Source organism: Cavenderia fasciculata (assembly GCF_000203815.1).
Source record: "Cavenderia fasciculata unplaced genomic scaffold Scf_ET2XIPL01COFD4-5, whole genome shotgun sequence".
Taxonomy (NCBI): Eukaryota; Evosea; class Eumycetozoa; order Acytosteliales; family Cavenderiaceae; genus Cavenderia; species Cavenderia fasciculata.
In genome coordinates, this window is record NW_004457695.1 from 175,097 (window position 1) to 200,303 (window position 25,207).

At 33.9% G+C, this 25,207-nt stretch overlaps 9 protein-coding genes across 9 annotated transcripts; 4 read left to right on the top strand and 5 right to left on the bottom strand.

Moving 5' to 3' along the window:
- Positions 1-445: 445 nt before the first annotated feature.
- On the bottom strand, positions 446-1,105 carry DFA_07654 (uncharacterized protein; the record flags this gene model as incomplete). Its single annotated transcript, XM_004355098.1, has 2 exons — positions 446-759; positions 931-1,105. The coding sequence occupies 2 exons, from the start codon at positions 1,103-1,105 to the stop codon at positions 446-448; spliced, it is 489 nt and encodes a 162-aa protein (XP_004355150.1).
- Positions 1,106-1,463: 358 nt separating this feature from the next.
- Dd5P4 (RhoGAP domain-containing protein) lies at positions 1,464-3,927 on the bottom strand (the record flags this gene model as incomplete). The annotated part of the gene is made up of 3 exons (XM_004355099.1): positions 1,464-2,868; positions 2,968-3,649; positions 3,762-3,927. 3 exons carry the CDS (start codon positions 3,925-3,927, stop codon positions 1,464-1,466), a joined length of 2,253 nt encoding a protein of 750 aa, XP_004355151.1.
- Positions 3,928-4,286: 359 nt separating this feature from the next.
- On the top strand, positions 4,287-6,279 carry DFA_07656 (uncharacterized protein; the record flags this gene model as incomplete). The annotated part of the gene is made up of 3 exons (XM_004355100.1): positions 4,287-4,297; positions 4,843-5,879; positions 5,927-6,279. The coding sequence occupies 3 exons, from the start codon at positions 4,287-4,289 to the stop codon at positions 6,277-6,279; spliced, it is 1,401 nt and encodes a 466-aa protein (XP_004355152.1).
- A 165-nt stretch (positions 6,280-6,444) lies between these two features.
- On the top strand, positions 6,445-7,278 carry DFA_07657 (uncharacterized protein; the record flags this gene model as incomplete). The annotated part of the gene is made up of 1 exon (XM_004355101.1): positions 6,445-7,278. The coding sequence occupies one exon, from the start codon at positions 6,445-6,447 to the stop codon at positions 7,276-7,278; it is 834 nt and encodes a 277-aa protein (XP_004355153.1).
- Positions 7,279-8,005: 727 nt separating this feature from the next.
- Positions 8,006-9,146, bottom strand: DFA_07658 (short-chain dehydrogenase/reductase family protein; the record flags this gene model as incomplete). The annotated part of the gene is made up of 2 exons (XM_004355102.1): positions 8,006-8,623; positions 8,760-9,146. 2 exons carry the CDS (start codon positions 9,144-9,146, stop codon positions 8,006-8,008), a joined length of 1,005 nt encoding a protein of 334 aa, XP_004355154.1.
- Positions 9,147-9,457: 311 nt separating this feature from the next.
- On the top strand, positions 9,458-10,664 carry DFA_07659 (uncharacterized protein; the record flags this gene model as incomplete). Its single annotated transcript, XM_004355103.1, has 2 exons — positions 9,458-9,612; positions 9,683-10,664. 2 exons carry the CDS (start codon positions 9,458-9,460, stop codon positions 10,662-10,664), a joined length of 1,137 nt encoding a protein of 378 aa, XP_004355155.1.
- Positions 10,665-10,920: 256 nt separating this feature from the next.
- On the bottom strand, positions 10,921-17,215 carry DFA_07660 (uncharacterized protein; the record flags this gene model as incomplete). The annotated part of the gene is made up of 9 exons (XM_004355104.1): positions 10,921-11,109; positions 11,186-11,833; positions 11,904-12,188; positions 12,249-12,393; positions 12,744-12,877; positions 13,016-13,917; positions 14,079-16,136; positions 16,200-16,953; positions 17,054-17,215. The coding sequence occupies 9 exons, from the start codon at positions 17,213-17,215 to the stop codon at positions 10,921-10,923; spliced, it is 5,277 nt and encodes a 1,758-aa protein (XP_004355156.1).
- A 2,094-nt stretch (positions 17,216-19,309) lies between these two features.
- DFA_07661 (uncharacterized protein) lies at positions 19,310-22,289 on the bottom strand (the record flags this gene model as incomplete). Its single annotated transcript, XM_004355105.1, has 4 exons — positions 19,310-20,971; positions 21,488-21,669; positions 21,778-22,107; positions 22,214-22,289. The coding sequence occupies 4 exons, from the start codon at positions 22,287-22,289 to the stop codon at positions 19,310-19,312; spliced, it is 2,250 nt and encodes a 749-aa protein (XP_004355157.1).
- Positions 22,290-23,873: 1,584 nt separating this feature from the next.
- DFA_07662 (uncharacterized protein) lies at positions 23,874-24,956 on the top strand (the record flags this gene model as incomplete). Its single annotated transcript, XM_004355106.1, has 3 exons — positions 23,874-24,016; positions 24,415-24,505; positions 24,612-24,956. 3 exons carry the CDS (start codon positions 23,874-23,876, stop codon positions 24,954-24,956), a joined length of 579 nt encoding a protein of 192 aa, XP_004355158.1.
- Between the last annotated feature and the right edge of the window lie 251 nt (positions 24,957-25,207).

Genomic DNA, 25,207 nt, shown 5'->3' on the forward strand with positions numbered 1-25,207 from the left:
AACCTGTTGTTATAATAGTCTCTCACTCTTTCGCACAAAAAAACATACAATACACACACACAACACTATTTGGGGTTTTGTTTAAATCATTCAAAAATTGGATGGTGATGAGATCGTCCTGCGATTATAATTTTTCACAAGAAAAGAAATGGGTTTTGATCAAAAAAAACAAAGTTGTTGTGTTTGTGTACAACAATCACCCGATTGGGTGTGGTGGTGTACGATGGATGATCCATAGTCATCTTGACCATCCCAATTCGTCACCACTCAGTGTCTTTTACAACATTCGATGGTTATTATTATTAACCATTCCCCCGATCTTTTCAAGAGGATTTTCAAGATGTGCGAAACTAACAATCAAAAGTCGAATTGCAGATGCTACCCATTATTATTATTACTATGTACTATTTATATATCTATATTTATAATTTATCGAATTTTGTTTTTAAAGTGACTTTGCAATCTCATCGGCGTCAGTCTTTAAAACAGATGGTGGAACGACGGCAATGGAAGGAGATGAAGTGGATGGAGCGGCAACAGCAGCTGGAGCAGCAGTAGTTGTTGTTCTCTTTGGTACTGGACAAGTACCAGTCTTACAATCTGAAGTTGATGATGATGATGAAGAAGAAGAGGTTGAAGGGATAAATGATTTGGTATGACATGATCCAGTTGTAGTATTGTTGCAATCCTTGACTGATAAACCCAAACCAACACCAGCACCAAAAATCATACATGTTCCAATAAATTTAAGCTTGCTGGCTGTTGTTGATTGTATCATGATAATTATGACAATGATGATGATGATGATGATGATGAGGATGACGATGATAGTTAGTATAATAAACATATGATGTTGTGTCTCTCCCTTTTTCTCTCGTTATCTCTTCTCTCTCTCTCTATCTCTATCTTCTCTTTGTATATGATACAAACTAACTAATAATAAACCCAAAGGAGCCAAAGCACCGATAGTAGTCTTCTTTAATACATTTTCGACACATTGTTCAGTTCTTTCGATAAACTTTACATCATCCTTTGAACGAATGACAGGTGTCTTTTCTACAACCTTTTCAGCAGCAGTAGTTGGTGGTTTCTTATTATCTGACATCTTTGTCTTCTCTTTTAATCTCTATATATTTATGTGTTAAATTAATGCAAAGAGTGATGATCAATATGACCGTCAGACCAATGAAAAAAAAAAATAAAAATAATGAAAAAAAAATTGAACAAGCCCAATTCAAACCAAAACCTGGAGATAGATGCAATTGGATTGATTGATTGATTGATTGGACTTTTTGAATGGAATGGGATTGGTATTTATAATTTAATTTAATTAATTAATTATCATTTCTTCACAACTTTTTATTATTTCCATTTTTCGATATAATACTACTATACTTTCCTTTCTTTTGTTTTATTATTAAATGATTTGATTTCTCTTTTTCTTTTTTCCTTTTTTTTTTTTTTTATATATTATTATGAGAATGAATAAAGTGCTTTATGAAATCAGCCTTCTTTTTAACAATGGTAGCATCAGTTGATTGTTGTACTAGAGCTGAATTGGTTGGGGATGGTCTAAGGAGAACAGTTGAAAATACAATGGCTAGCTTGTCGGCAGAGAGAGAGTTTTGGTCGTGGTGTGACAAGACCTCTGTCAGGAATGAAATTAAATAGAAAAATACGTTGTAGTTTACAGATGGCAGGTGAGATACGAGAGTTTTACAGGAGAGAACGGCAGAGGAACCATCTAGTGCTTGTTGGTAGAGAGTGAATGGAATGACGGGGTCGCACAATGCTTCGAGGAAGCGAATGATTACCTCGGCCATCGAGTGATTGCTAAATGCTGGGAACGGTGTGCCAGTGTCGAGACACTCTTTGATCTGTTCAATCTCTTTAGAGACACCCGACACGATAAACAAGTTCTCTTCGGCCATACCGTTGTTTGAGTAGAGCGAGTCGACCATTCTCCACAGTTCCTTGGGTATCGATAGTTTCTTTTGTTCGACGGGCATGGGTTGGGTGCCGACGAGTGGACCTTGGTATCGCACGAGGTTCTCGAGGGTGTTGCCAAAACATGTTGGTTTCCAAGACCCCATAATCGAGATAAAGTAGTCTTTACCATTCTCGAGATGGAGGATGAGAATGTCGTCCATTGTTTCATTGGCCACATTGAATGCATACGAGGTGGTGCTGTCGACATAGACAGTCAACTCGATCGTAATCTTTTCCTTGGGCAACATGATCCCCGCAAACGGCGATATCTTGAGCCACGGCTTGCATAGAATCTTTTCGTTGAGTTTGGGGATAAACTTGAATCGCGCAATCACCTGACCGACATTTTCGAGCACAATCGTTCTCGTAACAGGTACCATAAACTTGACGCTCTCAAAGTCAATCAAATTAGTCGAAATGGTTGCGTCGGGCATACTGTCATTCTCCTTTTTATCGAGTTCTTTGACAATCTCTTGATAGATGCGATTCTTTACTTCGGGAATGACAGCTCTCACCTTGATGATAAACGATCCCGACACTGGACGATGGTCAGATGAAAGTAGCTCGTGACGACGATACGTCAAAATACCCACATTCTCAGCCGTCTTTGATGTCTTCCAGAGCACACGATCACACCATGCCGGTGTACGTTTCTTTTCGCTAGAGTCGTATACATCAGTGCCTGCATCGTATTTATAGGTTGGTGCAAAGCTAATTGGAGGTTCTTGGAATCCTTCAAATGCTGCACCCGATTTCATTTGTTGATACAATTGATCGTGTAAAAATAAACTATAAAAATCTTTCTTTTTAATCTTTTCCTTTACTTCTGCATCTGGTAAAGGTATACGATAATTTAAATCTCCTATCCAAAATAATTGACTGTAAAATAGAAACAGAAAAAAGTTAATAAATAAATAAATCAATAAATAAATTCTATCTCTTCTTTTTTCTTTTTTTTTCTTTTTTTCTATTTCTTACTCATGATCAAACATTGTAATAATATTATTATCTTCAACAACAAATTTAATATTTTTGGCGATATCTTTCATATCTTGATTTCTTCTAAGTATATTTTCGAGATGAGCATTGAGATGACTATTTAATATACAGATGGAAGTGTTGTAGAATTTGAAACGAATAGCAACACCACCCTTATTTCCCATCATACCCATGATACCGACGGTTGCAATATCACTTCTTTCCATTGTTATATGTTGACGATGTTCCTTTTTGACATAGACACATAGCAGGATACCCACTAGTTGTCTACTCATAATCTTTACGTATTCATTTGAAATGGATTCCAATATTTTCTGTTCCCATGGCAGTGATCGAGTAGTGTCACCAAGCAAGAGTGCTTCTGCAGTCAAATCCAGCTCTTGGAATCCAATTGCATATATATCTGGTTGAAGAGGCATGGCAGGATCACATAACCATGGATCCAATGGTTCCTGTGGTTTCTTGCCATTGACATTCCACGTTCCCAAAAAGATGGTCATGTTTTTCTTTTCCGTATATAAGTGTTCTCTCTCTTTGAGTTTGTTTGCAATCCATTGTCCGTTGACATCAACCGATCTATATGAACCGTCAGGTATACCTTGTTTATGATGTGATAATCCTGCCAATGATTCATTCACTGATGCATTTGATACTCCTACATCTAAATGAAGGAGGAGGAGGAAGAGGAGGAGGATTAAAAAAAAAAAAACAAAAAAGTTAATAAATGTTATGATGTTGTCTCCTCTTGTTTGTATCATTTTTTTTGTTTTTACCTTCTTGGTCATTGGTAGCTCCACCACTACTGACAGTTGATGGTGCAGCATTAGTTGTAGCTGTAGTAGCTGCAGCAGTTGTAGCTGTAGTTGTAGTAGAGGTGGTCGAAGTAGAAGTTGTTGTTATAACTGGTGGGACGATATTATTGTTATCTGTACTATCCATGACATGAATATATATATATATTGTATGATGCTATTCCTTTGCTGTTGTTGTTGTTGTTGTTGTTGTTGTTGTTGTTGTTGTTGTTGTTCGTTGTTGTTAATATATTGTTGCTATTATTTGTTATTGTTGATCAGAAATATCAAATAGTATAGTATTACAGTATAGTATAACAAAGAAGTTGTTGTTGAACAATCACTCTTGATTTACTCGTTGTTGTAGTTGTTGTTGTTGTACTATTTATCTATTCCTCTTGTTTCAATATATGTATAATGAATGAATGATACCACTCCTATTAAAAGTGATATACTACACAAATAATAAGAGAGAGAGAGGGAGAGAGAGAAGGGTATGAAAATTAAATGATTGCAATGTAATAACTTTTACTTTTACTGCCGACCCAGTTGGTGAGGTAGGTCATAGTGACAAAAAAAAAAAATAAAAAAAAAAAGAAAAATCGCTGGAATCATTATAGATCAATCAACCAATTTTATATATATATTATTAATATAAACAATAATATTTATAACTAGTTTAATTTATCTAAAAATTTCAAAATGTATTTTTAGAAATCAAAAAAAAAAATAACATAGTTTTTTGTGAAATAATAATAAAAAAAATGACCAATTAATACAGATATTTGTTATCATTGAAAGATTGGAACTTTTAAAAAATATTGGATATGTTCCCCTTTTATATAAAAATATATATTAACACCAAATTTTTGATTAATATAATAATAATACGGCACCCTGTAATATTCTTTTTATTTTTTCCTTTTCTTTTTGCAATGACAGCTCTGCACCGATTAATTTCAATAGTTTTGTGTCGTAACATAGTAACAAGTAGATTGATATTCAATTATGTATATCGGTTGAATAGATATCAACTAGATTGTATTTATTATCCTCACTATAGATTGGATAACTATGACTTTGTGAAAGATGACTTCAAATATTTCGCAAGAGAGACACTATACAGAAAACCATACAACATCAAACACATAGCATTGGATAGAATAACACCGTCGAGTGCAAAGAATAGTATTCAATCGTATCGATGGTTGGATGGCATCAAAGATAATATCTATCTGCAAGCTAGATTCGGTTTCAAATCAACTCTTATCGATAGTTTGTTGAAATTGGAGCAACAATATAGTCGTTATATTTGGTTTGATAAAAAGAATAATGATAATCTTCAACAACAACAACAACAACAACAAGAAAGTGGTGATAATAATAATAATTATAATAATAATAATAATGATAAAGTGGAGAAGATTGGATTTGTACCAAATCTATTCAAGATAATAGAGAATGCATGTATTGGTGAACGAGTAGATATAGTTGAATACATCTATCACAGATACCATCGACACCTTCCAGAGGTAATAATGTACATCTATCAATCATCGATCATTCACGGACCACTGAAATCATTTCTGTTCATCTATCACCTTCATCCCGATCAATCATACATTCGAGAGATAACCAACTATGCAAGATTTATCGATCAAGATGTATTGTTGTATTGTTTATCTAATTTTGGTATACCTTCTTTTGGTGATCAACAAGGAGTATATAGATACAAACACCAACCTCCTAGTTGGTATTATACATCACCTAGTTATGATGTTGATAATATTAAAATATCTGATATCATCATTGATACTTGTCAATCTCTTCATAATAATAATAATTATAATGATATTTACAACATTGACACATATCGAGTGGATGTTGTTCAATATTTACACAGCATTGGAAAGTCTAATTTTTGGGCAGTCCGTGACGCAGCAAAACTAAATAACTTTGAAACATACAAATACCTAAATTCTGTTCATCGAGAACAGGTCTGTGACTCACTCGACACGATATTTCCATTTATAACACTCGAGTGTTTTAAAATAGTATTGGAAGCTCATTTAAAAGATTCAATCCGACCCAGTTTAATTGGTAATTCCATCCCAAAAGAATTTATCAAGAATATAATATCAAGATAGATCTATTGGAATATCTAATCAATCAATTTCCAAGACACCCATTCTATTTCGATCTTTGGCAATCAGTTCGTGCTCAAGATCACTCGATGGAGATTGCTAAACTTTTAATATCAAATTTCGAATTTAATAATAATATAAATAATAATAATAATAATAATAATAATCATAATCAAAATAATAACAATAATATAAATGATCTTCATTTCATAATAGATTGGGCTCGGATTAACTTTAAGGATTTCAACAAAGAAACAATGATCTATTTATTAAAAAAAGCAATAGAATACAAATCAATTGGAATATCAATATACAACCCATTAGAAGAGGAAAGGATATATTTGAAAAGGGGCTGATATCGAAATGATAGAATTAATTTATCAACTATTTCCTTCTCCTCCTTGTGTTTGGAAACATATATCAAAATGCATCAACTCGGTGGAAATGTATCATTGGTTCAAGAGTCATGATATAAAGTTGAATGGTTGGTAAACAATGCACTGAGATCACACAACAAAGAGATGATTCAGTTTTTATTTGCGCCAGATATACAAAATGTACATTGTGATACAAATACTTCAAATTGCTACTTTGCAAGATTTGTCCAAGACAAGGAACCCAAATTGGAAGATGTAACATTTTTCTATCAAATACTTTTCAAATGTTATAAATACAACTATAATGCACCTCTCGAACCAAATCAACAAGAATATGCAGACACTGCCGATCAAATAATAGCAAGAACAATCATTTTAAAAAGTTGGATAGAATATTTCTACACACACTTTCAATACGATACATTGAAATATCTTTTGGATCAACTACACATTATAGATAGAAATATCTATCTCGGATATATCATATGGCGTTTGCCATTGTATGAACATCTATCATTGGTACCATACCTCGCTGATGAATATATATCGAGTTCAGAGGCAAGGAAAGAAGGTGTTCCATATAATGATCATTTTAAGTCGGTAGTTGGCAAAGATAATAATCCTTTTGAAGGCCGACATTTAACGAGTAAGGATGAAATGGAAAGAGATCATCCAATGAAGAACTTTAATACCAACAAAACATCAATAATTGACAACAAATACAAAGATCAAGTCGTGCTACTTCATGATTCAATAGTCAGACAAATCAAAACAGAATACTTTATCAAATCACATTGTACCAAAGATAATGATCACAAAGATATGTTGGATAGTATTATTTGGCAATACGAGGATGGATATCCATTTGAAAACAGTCACAAACGATCATTACAACATGGATACTTGTTAGATTCTATCGATACAACACAACAACACCAACAAACAACAACAACAACAATGATGATCAATATGAATTGACCAACGATCTTTTAAAAGGACTATTCTTTAAAAGTTTAGCATATTCCAATCACATCTATAACCTATTGAGTAATAATAAGTAATAATAATGATAATAAACTATAAAACTTGCAACAATATTTCATATTATTGCTTATAATATTATTCTATTCTCCTAGTTATTAATCCCTATAGCTTTGAAGTTAAATTTTCAATACTTTGTCAAATTGGATATCTTTACTTTTCCTAACTAGTTTGTCATTCAATAGAATCTGAGGGTAGAAAAGATAACCATGACAAAGAATACCCCAATGAGGTACATATTGTTGATAGTCTCCATAAGGGTACTGGTTAACATTTACTTGAATTGTTTGAAGATTAAATGTATTTGTATCATTAGCAGTGTCACCTTTTATCTCTTCTCCTTCCTCTCTCTAATCCAAATCGATTTACCATTCTTTGATATATCTTCTTTTTCCTGTTCTTTGATTAGATCTAGGAATGTTCAAGTATTTCATTACTTATTCTTGATGGATGATTACCCAATAATTCTTTTTTAATTTTAGAAAGAAATATTAATACTATCTGTATCACCCTATAATTATCTGAATAAAGTAAAGTAAAGTAAAGTAAAGTGGCTTGTCTCTCTGCTCTGTGCAGACTAAAGTTGCGAAATAAAAAATTATTATTTATTATTATTTTATTATTATAATTATAATTATTATTAAAATTGTTATGGTTACTACTGTCAACTATTTTGTTTATTATTATTATTAATTGGATTAATAGTATTATTATTAAAATTTGTTGAAATGGTGAAATGTTTATAGGTTTCAAGATCATTTTGAATCGATTGTGTCTTTGAATTGAATAGATCGATGGTTTCACTACCGAGGAATAGGTGGAGAGGTGGAGAGGGTTGTTTCGATATGTCGATAAGTATGTTCATTGCCTTTTCAGGGTCACCTGGGAACTCCCAGTTTGGTATGTTGTTGATTGCCTCTTGCACGTTGCTATAGACACTTGGAGGTGCATCATCCTTGGTCTTTGTGACACAAGTAGAACTCTTTAGCGATGTTAAAAAGTATCCTGGTTTGACACAGGTTACGTATACACCGAGTGGTTTCATCTCGAGGTACAATGATTCACTAACTGCTTCCATTGCAAATTTAGTGGCACTGTATGGTGAACTGCCAGCCGACAGATTCAATATACCAGCAATCGATGATATATTGTATACTCTAGATCCATATCTACTAGATTTCGTATACTCTCTTAGATGAGGTAATGTCGCTCTCAATACATTCAACATACCAAAGAAATTAATATCAAATATCTTTCTATATTCATCGTCACTTGTTTCTTCCTAAATATGAATTATAGGTGGTTAGGGAGGGTTAGTCAGATGATGATGATGATGATGATGATGATGATGATGATGATGATGATGATGATGATGATGTTGATGATTGCTATTTTAAGTTATAACTTGGGTTACATACAACTGAACCAATATGAAGATAACCAGCATTATTTACAACTACATCTAATCTACCAAATTGTTGGATGGTTTGTGATACCGATGATGCTACCGATGCTTCATTACCAAGGTCTACTTCAACAATCAATAGTTGGTTATTGATAATGTCATCAGTAATTGGTGATAGTAGAGTGGTTTGATGATCATTTTGAATCTTTTCTTTGAGTGATTGACTGTTACGAGTGGTGACTGCGACACAATCACCTTGTCTTAGTAATAGTCTTGTCAAAACATATCCAAATCCTGTTGATCCTCCTGTTATATACCATACTCTTTTATCACTCATTCTTCTCTCTATTTTCTGATATAGTTTTAAATGTGAAGATGAACAGCAGTAAGGACCTGTCATAATTGAATTAATTTAACAATTGTGTGTTGCTGCGACTTCATTTTCGAATTGTTTGGTGGAAGGTGTTCTATGGAAGAATATAACAAATTCTTCCTGAATGAATGAAGTCCATCATATAGTATATTACAACAAATATCTTTCTCTTGAATTTTGTTAATGACGACCAACATCCAAACAGCGCTGTTGATCGACCAATCCTGTGATCAAGATCTAATTCTAATAATAGCAATGTGGCGCCTTGGATTTTTTCTTTCGGCTTGACTTTTGACCTCTTCAAAGAGTTTGTAGGTCATTCACTCTAGTCAATGAAAATGAAGATAATAACATCGAGTATTGTAGTATTACTACTTGTCTGCCTGTCGTCATTTGTACATTCAGAGGAATGTAAAAATGCATACAATGAATATGTTTGTGTAGAGATTGATCAATTTTGTGGAAACTCAACCTCAACAATCAATTATAATTGGTAAGTAGTATTAAAAGAGATAGATGAATGATTTATTAATTGACTCTTCTCTCTCTCTCTCTCTCTATAGTAAATACGGATTATATTGTGATGATGAAACATCAACATGTCAGAGAACAGTTGCACTTAATGGTAGTTGTACTACATCGGAACAATGTTCTAGTCAATACGAATGTTATGACGGTGAATGCATAGAGATTGATTATCTTCAATTTGGTGAAACTTGTAAAGAGTCATTTGAATGCAATGGAAAGTTGGAATGCAATAATGGTACATGTACAAACATTTATGGTTTAAACAATTGTACATTTAATAGTGATTGTCCATACGAACAATATTGTTTGTCTGGCAAGTGTGCTGTTCGTACTGCTGATGGATCAACATGCACAGACACATTACAGTGTATGCCACAATCATCTTGTTTCAATGCAACTGTTGGTGTAGATACACCGATATGCAAACCATTCTATTCACAAGCACTCGATTCACCATGCAGCCTCGATATGGAGTGTGACGAATCATTGGGTCTAAAGTGTATCAACGATACCTGTCAAATAGACCCAATTCAACTCAGCCCGGCCAGCTTTAATTGCAATTCCACTGCATCGGTCGCTCAAAATGAAACTTGTTTCTACTATGAAATGTGTGTTTGTTCGGCCGAGGCTACAGCCACATGTCAAGTGCAATCACCAGTCACTACAGACCAAGTCAAAAAGTGTGGTGCCCCCTCCAAGGCTCATTACCAATGCATGGCCACCAACAAGTGTCTTTCTACAGGACAGATGCCATCATCTTGCGAAATTTCAAAGTGTGGTCAAACCTATTGTGATCTCAAAGTTAATTGCGATCAATATTCACTCTTTTACTCCTCTCCGTCATGTAGCGGAGAACCAAACTCATATCCAAACTATATTGCTCAAATGTGTATCGAACTTGGATATGGATATGGTAATTTTACACCTCCAGCATCGTCTATTGCCAATTCTCTCTCCTCATCTATTACAATTAAATTAACTTTTGTACTATTCTCATTAATAGTATTCTTACTTTAAAAAATAAATAAAATCAATTAATTAAATAATTTATATTTATTAAGCAGCATTCAACATTGCAATTGGATTGGACCAGGTTCTAGGGGAAAATAGATATTGATGTGAAAGTGGGTGCATGGTGGCATGGATGATTTCAGTTTCATCCAATTTCTTTCCATCTGGAGAACATAATTTAAAGTTTAAAAGAATATTGGTTATTGCCAACCATACTTCATCCATTGCTATATGCATTCCCATACATGCTCCTTTTATAAAATTAAACAGGATTAGATTTTAATATTTTAAAACAAAAATTCTTTGTATAAAACATACTTGGTCCTGATCCAAATGGAACAAATAAATCATGATTTAAATCTTGTTTCAAGAATCTATCAGGGTCAAATGAATTTGGATTATCATATTCTTGGTTTCTATGAATTCCATAATTATTTGCTAAAATGATTGCCTATATATATTAATATTAAATAATAATATTTAAAATTAGAATAAATTATATTGAATTTTAATTTTTCTAGATTTACATTTTTTGGTATAAAATAATCTTGAATTAAAATATCATCATTTGCTTTTTTAAAGAAAGGTCCAAGTGGAGTTATTTGTTTAAATCTAAGTACTTCTTTGATTAAAGCATGTATATAAGGAGTTGATGATTTATGACCAAGATTTGCAGTGGTTCCACCATTTCCAATCACACTTTTAATTTCATTATAAGCTTTTTCTTGTACGTCTGGGTGATTCACCATTAACAACATCCACCATTCCAATAAAGATGATGAAGTTTCAGTTCCAGCTACCAATAATTCAAAACAAACATTAATGACTACCTTTTCATCGAAACCACCCATTATTAAAACATCCATAATATCTCTACTATTTTCGCTATCAAATGTCTCTACATGATGTTTATAAAATACTTCAATTTCTTTTCTAATCTTGTCACCATCCCAAACTGATTTTTTAAAAAGTAATGGATAGTATATTGATCCAAGCCAATGAAACATATCATATATTTGACGATACATTAAATTGGCAACAAGATTATCAATTGGTGTAATAATCTTTGCCATTAATCCTTGGCTTACATCCTCATCATACCCAATTTCTTGTGAAAATGCTAATTTTAAAATAACATTTATAGTATATTTTTTTATAAATAATCTTGGTTCAAACTTGAAATAAAAAAAAATATTAATAAAAATGATTGATATTATCTCTTATTTCTTTTCTAAATTTAGTTACGGGTTGATTATTTTTTGATAAAACATTTAATTTTTCAATTAAATGATTTGATTGAATTTCCAAGGTAGAGTTTAATAATTTTAATTTTGATCTCGTAAAATTAATGGTAAGATAATCTTTAATTGGTTTCCATTGTTTTTTATTTCCAAATATAAGTCCATCGATTCCTCTTGTTACAAAACCAATTGATTTTAAATCAGCTCTATCAAAATAATCAAAATATTTGTTATATATTTTCTTAAATAATTTTGGATCTGATATTACTATTGTTAAATTATCACCCATCTAAATAAAAGATTAATGGTTAATCAAAATAATTCATTCTATCTTTTTATAAGTTCATACCCAAATTTTAAAAACCTTTCCATATTTTTCGGATAAGTTTGTTAAAGATAAATGAGGTGATAATGGATTGATCTTGTATAAACCACCAATGATTGGAAGTGATATTGGTCCATCAGGATCATGAGTACTATATTTTGTATTTTTTCTTATAAAAGAAAAAAGAAAGATTGATAATAGAAAATAAAAAAATAAAGAAATATAGTTTACATCTAGCATGCTGGTGGAAATCTAAATGAAGACAGTTTCATACCATGCATAAACTATAAAAAGGAATTCGTATTATCCAAAAAAGGAAAAAGAATTTACTCACACCACATCAAATTCACTTGAAAAAAAAAAACAATCCACACCAACTAATGTTTGATTGGTGGATTGAAACAAAAGTGTAGATCACACAACAAATATTTATTTATTTATTATTTCCACCATTTTTATGGGGATGTGAGAGATGGCAGTACTTCTGGTTTTGGTTCGATAGAGTAGGATTGATGAAACAGTAGATTGTCGAGTTGATCATCAAAGAATGGCATTTCATATAGGAATTGAAGTACATTGCTATTTGGAGGATAGTTGTAGCCTAGTTGCTGATATTGTTGAATTTCACGTATTACACCAAATATTAATTCTCTCTTTTTAAAATTAATCAATTCTCTAATTGTATTTACATTTCCTTCTTCAATCTACGATTTTGACAAAAAAAAACAAAACATATAATTAGAACCTAATATTATTATTATTATTATATTACTCTTTTTTTTTTAACTTACAAAAGTTAAATCTTGAAGATGAATTCCTAAATAGGGAATAAGTGGAGGAGTACAATTGCGAATAGTATCGCGATATGCTTTGTAAGATCTCTTGTTGTCAGATAGTCTACGTAAATGCTCTAGTCGTTTACAATATTTGGAAGGAAGTAATGCTTTGGTTTTTGATAGTCTGTGTACTGGTTGTCTATCCAATCCAGAGAAACAAGCAAACAAACCGTTAAAGTTGGACATGGCATAGAGTGCTTTGGCGAGCTTGATAAATTTAATCATCATCTTTACACGCACTTTAATGTCGACTTCTCTGAGAATAGACCATGCAATAAAAGCACTGAGCGAATTGAATCGATTGGTCATCTCGACGACATTGGGACTCTTGTCTTTGAGATCTTGCTTTCTCCACTGTTGATCCAACAACTCGACCGATTGCATCGACTGGAAGTTATGGAAATCCAACAAGGTTATTTGTTGTGCCATCTCATCAACGTCGAGTGACAAGACATACTCTGTAGAATACTTCATCCAAAATATCTTTGGTTTTGGTCTTGTCTGTTGCGCAGAATTGGAACGTGGTGGAAATACAAGACGTAGAGGTTCTTGAAAGTTGAATCGTTTGAGTATCATATCTGAAATCTTTCCATGACCGTTTTTTCTTGTTGCCGTGACAAACAGATTCATCGTTTGAATCATATCTGCTGTGAAATCCTTTGGTTTGTGAGTTACCCACATCTTTAATACATTTAATACACGTAATTGAATGGGAAGTTGGATTCTATTTCTATAGGCATACGGTGGATACTCTCCAAAATTTGGTATATAATATCTCATTATTAATTTTTCCAATAATAATTCTGCTCTTGTAAATGATTGATATGTTGATATAAATGTTTTTACAAAATTTAATTCTAAAATATTAAATAAAAGTTAATAAATATAGTTTAATTGTTTTCTAAATATTTGTATAATTGTTATACATTACCAGTATTAAATTCATTTGTTAATTTAATAACCAATTGATTTAAAGTTGCCAATTTAATAGGTTTAAAATGAATATTTAAATTATTACTTGTATTATTATTAATATTATTATTACTACTATTATTATTATTGATTGTTGGACTATTTGGTGTACTATTACTATTATTACTATTACTACTATTACTACTATTAATATTATTATTTTGTTGATTATAAATAGTACCAATTGATGAAGTCAAAGTATTATTATTAGTTGTTTGATTACTTTTTATAGCATTAATTTCTTCATAGATAACATTTGCACCTTCTTCTTTACGTTCCATCCAAATTGATTTATCAACTTGAGATGCCATTTTTTGAGGGTATGATTGTAAAAACAATAAGACATTTTGTTGAATGGATAGTTCTGGAAGATTTAAACTACCAGTTGACATGGTACCATTGAAAAAGGTATGTGATCGGGTAACTACATTGTTTAGACTTTCCATTGATGAAAATTGTCTTATCTGCTTGAGAGCATGATTGACATTATTACACGATCTTGTATTCTCCAAATTGTTTAATAGACTATTTCCAATTTCATCAAAGGTTGTAGCAAATGATTGATCTCCACTTGTAGAAAATCCAGAAGTATCTGCAAATGTTTCATCTCCACTTTCAATTAGCGAGTCGCTTCTATCTTGTGTAGGTGGTAGAAGAGTGATTGGTTGTGGTGCAGTCGATGAAGTTGGAGTGATAGAAGATGAGGAGGATGAATTGATACTTTGTCCACCGGCATTACAGTTGTCAGCAGCAGTTGCTGGATACGATAGATGATTTAATAACTCCATTGTATGATTGAGTTGTTCACCAGTACTTATTCTATTGATAACATGGTGTTCGATAATAGGTGAATCACAAACAATATAATTTGAAGGTAATAATGGTCTTTTCTTTAGTGGTAGATGACCTCCTCTCATTGTCATACTTTGTTGTTGTTGTTGTTGTTGTGTTTGTTGTTGTTGTTGATGTTGCATTAATTTAATTGGTGAAAGGTTAGCTATTAAATTGCCGGTACTTGCAAACGGACCTTTTCTACGAGACATGGTCGGTGAATCAATGGCAGAGGTGGCTCTAGGACTAGACATGCTTCCACTGCCACCTGTAGCAGCAAAAGGAGGAGGAGGACTAGTACACAATGGGGGTGGTGGAGTTACCATGAGTAATCGAGCAATTGAAGTAATATATTCCAACAGTCTAGACACCATATCAATATAGTTTCTCTCTCCTCCTTTGAAAATTCTCTTGACCACACCTAAAATGGCACTTGACAGCTCGTTGATTTCAGATGCACATCTTGCACTCTCCCCACCACCATTAATATTCATACCAGATGTATACTCTCTACACAAATGTGATAGTGATATACACTTGTCATGAACATTTGAGTCTTGTAATATAGATTCAACTTTTTCAGTAAATTGATATGGTGGTGGTGATTGTTGTACAACTGGTTCACAGCTACCAGAACCAGTTGGACTAGTAGAAGAGGAAGAAGAGGAAGAAGAAGAATAATAAGAGGATAGTGGAATGGGAAGTTGTTTGAGGAATGTCATCAACTCTTTGATACGATTAACAATATCAATGTAGAGAGTATTTTGATCTTGATAAATAAATGATGAAGAGATGGATGGTGGTGGAGATGATGCAACTGAATAGGATGATCTTTGGTGATGGTGGTGATGGTGATGGTGATAGCCATATGCAGATGGAGTCGTACTTCCATCCAATGTACTGGTTGGAGATGATTCAGTTGCAGCAGCAATATAGTCTCTTAGACATTCTACACTTCCACGTTTATCATCTATTCCATTGATTCTATGTGGTGATTGTTCAACAACAACCAGAGGTGGTAGAGATTGTGTTGATGGTGGTGGTAATATTTGTTGTTGATGTCTTGGAGAGGGAGGTGACAATTGACAAGGAGATGATGTAGTAGATGATTGTTGATCAACAATGAAACATGTTGGAGTGGTTGTAATGGAATTGTCATTTAACACTAATGACAATGATGAAGATGATGGAGATGGTGAATGTTCCCAAAAGAATATCGATATGATCCTCTTAAAATGATTATAATGTTTACCTTGATCAAATAATGTATAAACTATTAAACAAAAAATAAACTAATAAGTACAATGTATAAAATATATTCTATTTGATTACATACTATTATCAACACTTATAGTATTATTATTTATAGTTGAAATGAATCTATCAACTTCATTTAAAATAAAAGATTGAATGGTATCATTGTTGAAATGATTAAGTCTCGATACAATGTGATTACATTCCTTTTCGAGTAATTGAACGGTATCTTTATAATCATCAAGTGTACTTGCAATGATTCTATGTAATTGACTTGGTGATGTTGATCTATGTTTTAGTGTATTTTGTTGTTGTTGACGACCTTGTTGTTGTTGATTTACTTGTTGTTGATGATTTACTTGTTGTTGATTTATTTGTTGTTGAAGAGGAGGTAAGATGTGAATACATTGTTGATAGAGAAAATTAAACTTCTTGTCAATAGTCTCTATGATATTTAGTATTGACTTTGAATTGAATTTATCTTGTTCGACGACTATGTCTTGTTGAAGGAGGAATGATGGATTGATGAAATGGTCGATTGTCTTGTCCAATGTATTGATGATCAAGTCCCCGCCAGGACTTGTTGAAGATGTTTGTGTTAGACTATCATCAATCTTTTGATGTCTCATCATGAGAGCACCTAGATTATTATTACTACGTGCATTTGTCAATTGTTGTTGACTATTGTTATTATTATTATTATTATTGTTATTATTATTATTATTAGTAATTACTGATGGTTTATGATTCACCAGAATATATATATTATCAGTACTACATGACAGCACTGATTGTTGTCGATGTATTATTCTATCATTCTTTGATAAAGTGAATGTCTTGATGATGAATGAGAAAAAAAAAAAATAAAAAATAAGTAATGGAGGCAACAACGACTTTGCTTCATGTCTAATCTAGCATTACATATTGTATTCATACCTTTCCAGTTGACAATTTAATTTGACATTTATCATTTTGATAAATAGATTCATCTATCTTTGTAATTAACCATTTCATCATTTCATGTTCCTGTTCTGCATTATCATCAACTATATCAAATATAGTTTTTTCAATATCCAACAATAATATTGTATTTTCCATTTTCTCTGTTTTAATAGTTTGTTGGAATAATATTATTATTTTGTAATTATTATTATTATTATACTTATTATTTTGTAATTATTATTATTATTATACTTATTATTATTATTATTATTATTATTATTATTATTGGAGTCTGTATTGTCTAAAGATCTATTATTTATTATAGTTATTAGTTGTATAATTATTATTATTAATATTCCTAGATGAAAAGTTGGGAAATTACAATTTAATGATAATTATTATTATTATTATTATTATTGTTAATATTATTGATCAACTCTTTTTGTATTTATCAAGCTTATCAGATATCACTCCAGACTTGCCAATTATTCTTGTCTCACTATGTTAATATTAATATTATTATTATTATTATTTGTTATTATTAATTTGATTATTTGGGTTGATTGATATTTAATACTGCAACCGTTACGTTTTTTCACTGGTGGTAGTGGTAGTAGAGGAATGAGAAAGAGGGGGGGGGGGGGGTGGTACAAGTATGAATTATGATATTTTTTATTTGATATGATATGAAAGAATATCCCAGTAAAGGTAATGATTGAATTTGGATGGGTTTGGATGATGCAAAGGGGGTAAAAGAGTGTGATTGATGAAAGAGGTAGATAAAAGATGATGTTTTTGCAAATTAATAGATATATTTAAATCATCCTATTGTTATTGGATAAATGTAGGTTGTTGTTGTGTTATTAATGCTAATTGGATGATATTAAAATATATATTTGTTTGTTTGTTTGCCTATATTTTATTTTTGATATGAATATTATTATTATTATTTCTATTTGGTTCTATATGATGATGATGATGGATGGCAGTGGCAGAGAGTGAGAAAGAGAGATGGTTGCTCAACTAGTAGTATTAATACCAACATGTAGCTACTATTATTACTCTTGTTGGTGATAATAATAATAATATTAATTTAAAATTTAAATGAATTGTTTGGTCGGAGCAAATAAGAGGAAAAAGTGTATGTTGTGTTGGTGATGGATGAGAATGGTAGTATAAAAGGGAGGGTGAGTTGAGTTGGTAGCAGGAAAGAGTGGTTGATGGAATGTCATCCTTTTAATCCTCCAACAAATGTTTCTTTTTTTTTTTAAACACCACTCAGTGGTGAAGTGTATGTACTAAAAAACCCCTCCACCCTCATCAATCAATCAATCAATCAAAAAAAACCACCACAAACAATGTTAAACACGTGATGTGGTTCTGTTGATGGGTGTTTATCTGTTAGTTCAGTTATATCAATCAATCAATCAATCAATCAATCCCAAACCTTAAAGTGAGAGTTTGTGAATGTAGTGTTTACCTACACTAAAATATTTCCTAATCAAAGCAACTCCACATCACCATCATCATCATCATAATCATCATCATTATATCAACATCATCCAATTTAAATATTGGTTCAAATCTCATCTCATTCCATATAGTAGCATGGAGCCTGTTCCCCCCCCTACCCAAAGAGATTACATCTATTTTTCCATATGGTGGTTTGTCTGTAGTAGTAGTAGTAGTAGTATATGTCTACAAACATACTTCTACTACTACCACTACTACTACTACTGTTGATTTTTGTTAGATGCTAGATGTTTTTAGCTTTGAACTAATTAGTTCTGATGATCTTGATCCATGGAAGGTTAGGTTAAATCGATTTAACCTAGTTCCTATTTTTAAAAATAACCAAAATTGGAACATGATACCCCCCATGTTATTATCAACCAATCAATATTTGGATTTTTAAATAAACATTCTAGTTTCAAAATATTAATAGAAAAATAAAATTGTTAAAGTAAACTATTGATTTAGAAATTTTTTTAAATTTTATTTTGTTTTCTTTTTTTTAGTTGCAAGTTTAAAAGTAAAATTGATTGGTTGGTTACTAAGCTTAGTATTTTTTATAGATATGAGTAGTATTGTGTGTTAAGAGTATTTGTTACTATAGTTATTGATTTGATTGTGATTCTTGTATTATTATTATTATTATTATTATTATTATTATTATATTGATAAAAGGTTTCTTGATATTGTTGGTTGGAAAAAAAAAATTATTATTGGTAACTCGATCACCCATCATCTTTATAAAGTGGTAGTGGCTATAGTAGAGGCTGTTGAGGCAGTGGTCGAGACGGCAGCGGTTGCAGTGGTTACTGCGGCAGTGGTAGTGACTGTAGTAGAGGCTGTTGTGGCAGTGGTCGAGACGGCAATACCGGTTGTGGTGGTGGTGGTTGGGGCTGCGGTGGTTGTACCGGTTGTGGTGGTGGTGGTTGGTGCTGCGGTGGTGGTTAGTCCGGCAGTGGTAGTGACTGTAGTAGAGGCTGTTGTGGCAGTGGTCGAGACGGCAGCGGTTGCAGTGGTTACTGCGGCAGTGGTAGTGGCTGTAGTAGACGCTGTTGTGGCAGTGGTCGAGACGGCAATACCAGTTGTGGTGGTGGTGGTTGGGGCACCAGTGGTGGTGGTAGTTGGGGCACCAGTGGTGGTGGTAGTTGGGGCACCAGTGGTGGTGGTAGTTGGGGCACCAGTGGTGGTGGTAGTTGGGGCACCAGTGGTGGTGGTAGTTGGGGCACCAGTGGTGGTGGTAGTTGGGGCACCAGTTGTTGTGGTGGTTGGAGCACCAGTGGTGGTGGTGGTTGGAGCACCAGTTGTTGTGGTGGTTGGAGCACCAGTTGTTGTGGTGGTTGGAGCACCGGTAGTAGTTGGGGCACCAGTTGTTGTGGTGGTTGGAGCACCAGTGGTGGTGGTGGTTGGAGCACCAGTTGTTGTGGTGGTTGGAGCACCAGTTGTTGTGGTGGTTGGAGCACCAGTTGTTGTGGTGGTTGGAGCACCAGTGGTGGTGGTGGTTGGAGCACCAGTTGTTGTGGTGGTTGGAGCACCAGTGGTGGTGGTGGTTGGAGCACCAGTAGTTGTGGTGGTTGGGACTGCGGTAGTAGCGCCGGTTGTAGTAGTTGTAGTGGTAGCAGAGCCATCAGTAGTGGTACCAGTGGTAGTGGTAGTGGTTGGGGCTGCGGTAGTGCTGGTAGTTGGTGGAACACCTGTGGTTAGTTGGGCAGTGGTCGAGGCAGTTGTACTAGCAGTGGTAGCAGTGGTCGAGATGGGACCAAGGGTCTGTGGCGAGGTGGTGGTGGCCGTGGTAGTGGCAGTGGTAGTGGCGGTGGTAGTGGCAGTGGTGGTAATACGCGCTGTCATGGGAGTAGTCACACCAGTGGTAGCAGTAGTACTAGCAGTGGTCGTGGCAGTGGTACTGGCAGTGGTTGTAATTGGACCAAATCCAATGGTGCCAAAAGTGGTAGTACCGAGGGACGAGGCAGTTGTGGTGGCAGTGGTAGTGGCGGTGGTGGTGCAGGTAGTAGTGGCCAAAGTGGAGCCAGAGGTGGTGATAGCGTCACATCTCTTGGGTACGCAGTGGGCAGACAATGGACAACACTTGGTACCGACACATGGGGTGACTTGACCATAGACACACTCGAGACCCTTGCTTTCACATCTGAGATCGCGACATGTAAAGTTTCTTGGATGGTGTTCCTTGAAGCCGTGGGTGGGTACACCGCACTTGCCCCAGACTTCGTAGACCTTGTGGTCCTTGAGGTCGATGACGCACTCTGGGTGTCTCTTGTGAACGTTCTCGGTACAGACTCCCTTGACTTCGCCGCAACAGCCCTTCAAGATGGTCCATGAACAACGGTGGTCAGACCAGCATTGATCCTTGTGGTGGTGATACGAGCATCCGTGGACTGGAGGTGGCTTGTTGTCGTGAACACAGGTTGGGAGGTTTTGGAGAATCTCGCAGTGGTGCTTGGGTGGGCAGTTGACGCCGTTGCACGATGGGCCGTTGGTGGGTGGTGGAGTTGGGTGGGTAATGGGTGTGCAGACTGGAACGTTTTGTTGCATGTTGCAATAGTAGCCTGGTGGGCATTGGGTGTTGCCACAGTTAGTATTGCCTCCCGACGATCCAGATGGTGGGTGACAGACTGGGTATCCTTGTTCCATGGTGCAATAGTATCCGTGTGGACATTGGGTGTTGCCACAGTGAGTATTGCCTCCCGACGATCCAGATGGTGGGTGACAGACTGGGTATCCTTGTTCCATGGTGCAATAGTATCCGTGTGGACATTGGGTGTTGCCACAGTTAGTATTGCCTCCCGACGATCCAGATGGTGGGTGACAGACTGGGTATCCTTGTTCCATGGTGCAAGAGTATCCGTGTGGACAACCGGCATTGGAGCATGTTTGTTCTTGACCTCCATGTGGGATACATACTGGAATACCAGACATCATTTGACAGGTGTTGTATGGTGGACATTTAATGGTGTAACATGAACGTTCACCACCCGATGTCGATGATGCACTGGTACCTCCAAAGGTGGATGATGCAGTGGTTGTTGATCCTCCACTTGATCCTCCACTTGTTGATCCTCCACTTGATCCTCCAGTTGAACCGGCTAAAGTTAATTAAAAAAAAAAAGAAAAAAAAAATTTTGAATCAATTAATATTTGTGATGATATACTATATATTGTTTTGTTTTTTTGTAAAAAAAGAGGATACTTACTACAAGCAGCATAAACTGGACAACATGAAGTTTGGGAACATGGAGCGGTATCAACCCATTGACATTGACCCAATCCCTTTTCCTCGCATTTCAAGTCGGCACAAGTGGCATTCTTTGGATAGTAGGTTTCCCAGCCTCCACTCTTTGGACGACAACTGTTCCAGAATTCGGCAGTGTCTCCGTGGTGGTTCTTCATACAACCCAAATTGGCGGCACAGTTATTATTGCTGGTACAATAATACTTTTGTTGACCACAACATGATTTGTAACTCAGATATACACAGTTATTTCCGGCATTACAGCTTTGTTCATCTGCACAACTATCACAATCTATAGAAAGCAAAAAAAAAGAAAAAAAAGAAAAAGAAAAAAAAAAAAATAGATTAATTTTATCTTGTTTGTTGGAGAATGAAACAATTTTTGTTTAATAACATACCAAATGAGTTATCTGCTCTGGACAAGCTTAATGAAACTATTAGTACTAGTAGTAATAAGGAAATACGCATTCCCATTTTATTATTATTATTTTTACTTGATGTTGCAGTAGATTTATTATTTTCCCAATTATTATTATTATTTGATTATTATTATTCTGTTAGTTATTATTATTATAATATATTTTCCTTTGTTATTCCTTTTTTATCTTGTATATAAATTTATATATATATATCTCTCTCAAAAGTTGTATAATTTAATAATGAATTTTAGAATGATGATTAAATAATCCTACTAGTAGTTTTGGTTATTGATAATAATGTAATAATGAAAAATATAATACTGATTTATGATGATTGATGATGATGATGATGTTGGATAAACACTGATTGATATCAATCCAGCATTCATCCAAATTAAATTAAAAAAGGAATTAAGAGGAGGGAATAGAGGAGTGAGTGAGTGAGTGAGTGAGTGAGTGAGTACTATACTACTACTATACTACTACTTGTATTGGATTCATTTCCAACAGCAACAGCAACAACAATCGAGTGAGAGAGGAATGGATGAATGCATTGGATACATTGCAATGCAACAATATCCACTACGAACGATCATAACATCTGATGGTACCCCCACCATATTGTTGCAGTTGTTGTTGTTGTTGTTGTTGTTATCGATATCATTGTTGTTGTTGTTGTTGTTGAGAGCAACAGCAAAGCAACCAAAAATATTATTTGTATAATGAAATGAATGGAATCCTCCTTGTTACTCTTCTTCTTAGTGATTAGTGTACTCTGTATAGTGAGTGCGTGGTACAATGCAATTGCAGCAGATATATATTGGCAGTGGGGGTTTATACATTTTCATCTGAAACCCCCCGTTGCATCTATATCTCACAGACACCACACATACAATACCTTTTGATCATCAACACCACTGTGTGTGTGTTCCATCACATTACCATTGTCTTTCTAATTTATGGTTTTCATATGCAGCATCAATTGAAAAAGTAGTGTGATCGATGGTGTGTGTATACGGTGAGCAGTTTGATTGATTGCAATGTTCGGGTATGTTCACACCTCCCCTATGAAAAAACAACAAATAAAAAATATATTTTTTAAAAATAGCACAAGGAGAGAAAAGGAATTTGGTTGTGTTAATTACTTGTATGTTTGTTTCATTGTTTTTTTGGCAGATTTACAAATAAACAAATGAATGGTTGGTGGTTTGTGGGCGGTTCATATGCAATTTCATTCTATTTAACTCACACTCACTCTTACCTTTATCACTATAATCTTCTTGTTTGATGATGTTTATTGTTTGTTGATGCTGTGGGTCACAACCGGTTCACTCCTCTCTTCCTTCCTACACCCATTGCATTAATCATCGAATGTTACCATCACAACGAGAAGAATGAAAATACGAAGAGAGAGAGAGAGAGAGAGAGAGAGAGAGAGAGAGAGAGAGAGAGAGAGAGAGAGAGAGAGAGAGAGAGAGAGAGAGAGAGAAAGAAAGAGAGAAGGAGAGATTTACAACCACCAACACACATCTATCAATATATGAGTATTTTGGAACAACGATGAATCATATTCAAAAAAAAAAAAAAGATAGAGATAGATACAATATTAGGGTGGGATATATATATATATATAAATATAATGAGTCCAAAGAAGTTTATATGGTTTGGAAAGAATATGAAAAATTGGAACTCCTCCTACTATTCTTTCTCTGATTTTTCATTTAATCTTCCAGTTTCAGTCTTGCCAATTCCATTCATTCTTCATATAGTAGTAGTTGTAGTGTATTTTTGTGGTTTACAGTGTGATACAAAAGGTTGTAATTAAAAACCTTATCATCCAGAATAAAAATTAATTATCTAATAAATATATTTCTCATATACTGATAAACAATAATAGATCTACAAATTTAAAAAAGACTGGTAAATAAATAACCATTTCCAGAAATCGACTGAAACAAAAAAAAAAAAAAGAAATGTATACTTTTGGGGGTTTGCTCAAATTCATGATACAAAAAATTTAATTAATTATATAATAACACGCAAGCATACATACAGAGAGCAGAGATATCTTTGTATAAATCTATCTATCCTATCCTTATCCTAGACAATCACAATTTTAATAAAGGATTGTAACAACACACTACAACACGCTACAACACAATTATATTTTATTTACCAAGAGATAGATATAGATATAGAAAGAAAGAGATGAACAACAAGATTATCTGTATTTTAATATTTGCTCTATTAGCAATTGCATTCACATCGGCTGTATGTTGATAGATAGGATAGATTGATTAGTCTAATAACAGCAACACAACAAAAGATACTAATATCATCTGTTTATAATACTATATAACAATATATATATATATAGCAAGGAAACTGGTGTTCAACAAACTGTAAAACACCATGTGTAGGAGATAGTGGAGTATGTTGCGGTGGTGATGTTGCAGATCAAGAGACTGGTGAAAAGTCAATGATATGCGAGACCTATTGTTTGCCAAAGGGATACACATGCTGTGGATGCAATTATCAAGGTGGTATTTGGACTTGTGGTGGATGTCCACAAGGTAGCTCTTGTAAACTAATGAATTCAACTATACCTTCACCAACTATTCAAATGGGTGGTTACTATTGCGAAAGATCTTCCTTTGAAAAATTATTACCTTCTATTATCCTTTCAATCTCTTTGGTTTTATTGGCAATCATCTTACAATAAGTTGAAATAGATAAATAATAATAATAAGATATATAATAACAATGGACACTCACATAATAATAATATCAACAAAAATAATAACAGTCAATCTATTTATTTATACGCTTCCCAATAACAAACACAACCAACCAAACTCCAAACAAACAAACAAACAAACAAACGCCCAAGTACTAACAAATAATAAGTAATAATAATAAGTAATTATTATTATTATTATTTACACACAATGCAATAGATTGAAAAGTTTAAAG